Source organism: Oncorhynchus masou, unplaced genomic scaffold, assembly GCF_036934945.1.
Source record: "Oncorhynchus masou masou isolate Uvic2021 unplaced genomic scaffold, UVic_Omas_1.1 unplaced_scaffold_12466, whole genome shotgun sequence".
Classification (NCBI taxonomy): Eukaryota; Metazoa; Chordata; class Actinopteri; order Salmoniformes; family Salmonidae; genus Oncorhynchus; species Oncorhynchus masou.
In genome coordinates, this window is record NW_027002284.1 from 2,521 (window position 1) to 6,541 (window position 4,021).

The following is a 4,021-nucleotide window of genomic DNA, read 5'->3' on the forward strand; positions in this document are numbered from 1 at the left end:
ATTCGGGGGCTAGCTGGCTAGCTACGTTAGAAGAACGACAATAGCTGGCCAGCTAACCTAGAAAATCGCTCTAGACTACACAATTGTCTTAGATACAAAGACGGCTATGTAGCTGGCTAGCTACGATCAAACAAATCAAACCGTTGTACTGTAATGAAGTGAAATGAAAATGTGATACTACCTGTGGAACGACGCGGAATGTTGACCGGGTAGTTGGAGTTCAATTCGGTAGAGGTTGGTTAGCTGTTGGCTAGCTAGCTAGCAGCATTTCCTAGACAGAGAGAAATTGAGAGAGAGAAATTGAGAGAGAGAAATTGAGAGACAGAGAGAGAGAGAAATTGAGAGAGACAGAGACGAGACAGAGAGAAAGCAGAGAGAGAGAGAGAAATTGAGAGAGAGAAATAAAGAGACAGAGAAAAATTGAGAGAAGCATAGACAGAGTAGAGAGACAGAGAGAAACAGAGAGAGAGAGAGAGAAATTGAGAGAGAGAAATTGAGAGACAGAGAAAAATTGAGAGAGACATAGACAGAGAGAGACAGAGAGAAGCAGAGAGAGAGAGAGAAATTGAGAAAGACAGAGAGAGAGACAGAGAGAGAGACAGAGAGAGAGAAACAAAGCGTGTGAATGAGACAGACAGAGAGAGCGAGAGATAGGTAGAGCAAGAGAGGGAGAGAGAGAGAGAGAAACAAAGGGATAAATGTGAAGTAGAGTGCTATAAGCCTCTGCAGACACAGTGGACAATTATAGTCCAGCTGTATAGGATCCATCAGTGTAGAATTAGTCTGGATTCCCCCCTCTCGCCACACACACACACACACACACACACACACACACACACACACACACACACACACACACACACACACACACACACACACACACACACACACACACACACACACTACTCAATTCTCCGCTGATGTATCCTATACAGCTGGATTAACACTAAATGTCCCCTGTGTCTGCTGCGTGTTTAAAGGACTCTACTTCACCACAGACAGACTCTATAGGACTCTACTTCACCACAGACAAGACTCTATAGGACTCTACTTCACCACAGACAAGACTCTATAGGACTCTACTTCACCACAGACAAGACTCTATAGGACTCTACTTCACCATAGACAGACTCTATAGGACTCTACTTCACCACAGACAGACTCTACTTTCACCACAGACCTACTCTATAGGACTCTACTTCACCACAGACCTACCTCTATAGGACTCTACTTCACACACAGACCTACTCTATAGGAGTCACAGACAGATTCCTATAGGACTCTACCCGACCAGACAGACGAGTCCCACCACAGACAGACAGACACAGACAAGCCCCTGACCAGATGAACCCCTCGACCAGACAGACGAGTCCCCCATCAGACAGACAAGTCCCCTGATCAGATGAACTCCCACCAGACCGATGAGCCCCCGACCAGACAGACGAGCCCCCCGACCAGACAGACGAGTCCCGGATCAGATGAACCCCCAACCAGACAGACAAGCCCCGATCAGATGAACCCCCTCGACCAGACAGACGCAGCCCCACCAGACAGACGAGTCCCCCGATCAGATAGACGCAGTCTCAAACTAGACAGACGCAGTCCCCGACCAGATAGACGCAGTCCGACCAGACAGACGAGTCCCCGATCAGATAGACGAGTCCCCCGATCAGATGGGGACGAGTCCCCTGACCAGACAGACGAGCCCCGACCAGACAGACGAGTCCCCCGATCAGGATAGGGACGAGTCCCCCGACCCGTACAGACGAGTCCCCGATCAGATAGACGAGTCCCCCGATCAGACAGACGAGCCCCCGACCAGACAGACAAGCTCTCCCAGAACGAGACAGACGAGCGTCCCACCAGACAGACGAGCCCCTGACCAGACAGACGAGTCCCCCACCAGACAGACGAGCCCCCGACCAGACAGAGACGGTCCCCTGACCAGCCAGACTAGTCCCTCGACCAGACAGACGAGTCCCCTGACCAGACAGACGAGTCCCCTGACCAGACGAGACGAGCTCCCCCAACCAGATGAACCCCCCGACCAGACAGTCGAGCCCCCGACCAGACAAACGAGCCCCCAGACTCAGACAGACTGAGTCCCCCCGACCAGACAGACGAGCCCCCCGACCAGACAGACGAGCCCCCGACCAGACAGACTAGTGCCCCTGACCAGACAGACGAGCCCCCCGACCCAGATGAACTCCCGACCAGACAGACGAGCACCCCGACCAGACAGACGGCCGTCCCCGACCAGACAAACGAGTCCCTGACCAGCCAGACGAGTCCCCTGAACAGACAGACGAGTCCCCCGACCAGACAGACGAGCCCCCGACCAGACAGACGCAGTTCCCGATCAGACAGACGAGCCCCCCGACCAGACAGACGAGCCCCCGAACACAGACAGATGAGCCTCCCGACGAGACAGATGAGCCCCCGACCAGACAGACGAGCCCCCCGACCAGACAGACGAGTCCCCCGACCAGAGACGAGCCCCCGACCAGACAGACGAGCCTCCGACCAGACAGACGAGTCCCCCCGACCAGAGACGAGCCCCCGACCAGACAGACGAGCCCCGACCAGACAGACGGAGCCCCGACCAGACAGACGAGTCCCCCGACCAGAGAGACGAGTCCCCGACCAGAGAGACGAGCCCCCCGACCAGAGACGAGCCCCCGATCAGAGAGGCGAGCCTCCCGACCAGACAGACGAGCCCCGATCAGACTGACGCAGTCCCCCGACCAGAGGACGAGTCCCCGACCAGAGACGAGCCCCCGACCAGACAGACGAGCCCCCGACCGGACAGACGAGCCCCCCGACTCAGACAGACGAGTCCCCCCACCAGAGAGACGAGTCCCCCGACCAGAGAGACGAGCCTCCCGACCAGACGACAGACGAGCCCCCGATCAGACTGACGAGTCCCCCGACCAGAGAGACGAGTCCCCCGACCAGAGAGACGAGCCCCGACCAGACAGACGAGTCCCCCCGACCCAGACAGACGAGTCCCCGACCAGACAGACGAGCCCCCCGACCAGAGACGAGCCCCGATCAGAGAGACGAGCCCCCCGACCAGACAGACGAGCCTCCCGATCAGACTGACGAGTCCCCCGACCAGAGAGACGAGTCCCCCGACCAGAAGACGAGCCCCCCGACCAGACGAGACGAGCCTCCCGGACCAGACAGACGAGCCCCCGACCAGACAGACGAGTCCCCCGACCAGAGAGACGAGTCCCGACCAGAGAGACGAGCCCCCGACCAGACAGACGAGCCCCCGACCAGACAGACGAGCCCCGACCAGACAGACGAGTCCCCCGACCTCAGAGAGACGAGTCCCCCGACCAGAGAGACGAGGCCCCCACCAGAGAGACGAGTCCCCGGACCAGAGACGAGCCCCCCGACCAGAAGACGAGTCCCCCCGACCAGAGACGAGCCCCGACCAGAGAGGCGAGTCCCCCCGACCAGAGAGACGAGCCCCCACCGACCAGAGACGAGCCCCCGACCAGAGACGAGTCCCCCTGACCAGACAGACGAGTCCCCGACCAGACAGACGAGCCTCCTGACGAGACAGATGCAGTCCCCCGACCAGAGAGACGAGTCCCCCCGACCAGACAGACGAGTCCCCCGACCGAGACAGACGAGCCTCCTGACGAGACAGACGAGTCCCCCCGACCAGAGAGACGAGTCCCCCCCGACCAGACAGACGAGTCCCGACCAGACAGACGAGGCCTCCTGACGAGACAGGCGAGTCCCCCGACCAGAGAGACGAGTCCCCGACCAGACAGGCGGTGCTCGACCAGACAGACGAGGCCCCGACCAGACAGGCGAGTCCCCGACCAGAGAGGCGAGTCCCTGGACCAGAGAGACGAGCTCCCGGACCAGAGGCGAGTCCCCCCGACCAGAGAGACGAGCCCCCCGACCAGAGAGACGAGTCCCCGACCAGAGAGACGAGCCCCCCCGACCAGAGAGACGAGTCCCCCCGACCAGAGAGACGAGCCCCCGACCAGAGAGACGAGTCCCC

The 4,021-nt window shown here is 59.0% G+C and overlaps 1 protein-coding gene across 1 annotated transcript; it reads left to right on the forward strand.

Annotated features, from left to right (window-relative positions):
* Window positions 1-1,673: 1,673 nt before the first annotated feature.
* On the forward strand, window positions 1,674-3,736 carry LOC135530071 (serine/arginine repetitive matrix protein 1-like). Its single transcript, XM_064958459.1, has 3 exons — window positions 1,674-1,935; window positions 2,052-2,690; window positions 2,751-3,736. The coding sequence occupies exons 1-3, from the start codon at window positions 1,674-1,676 to the stop codon at window positions 3,734-3,736; spliced, it is 1,887 nt and encodes a 628-aa protein (XP_064814531.1).
* The last annotated feature ends 285 nt before the right edge of the window (window positions 3,737-4,021 follow it).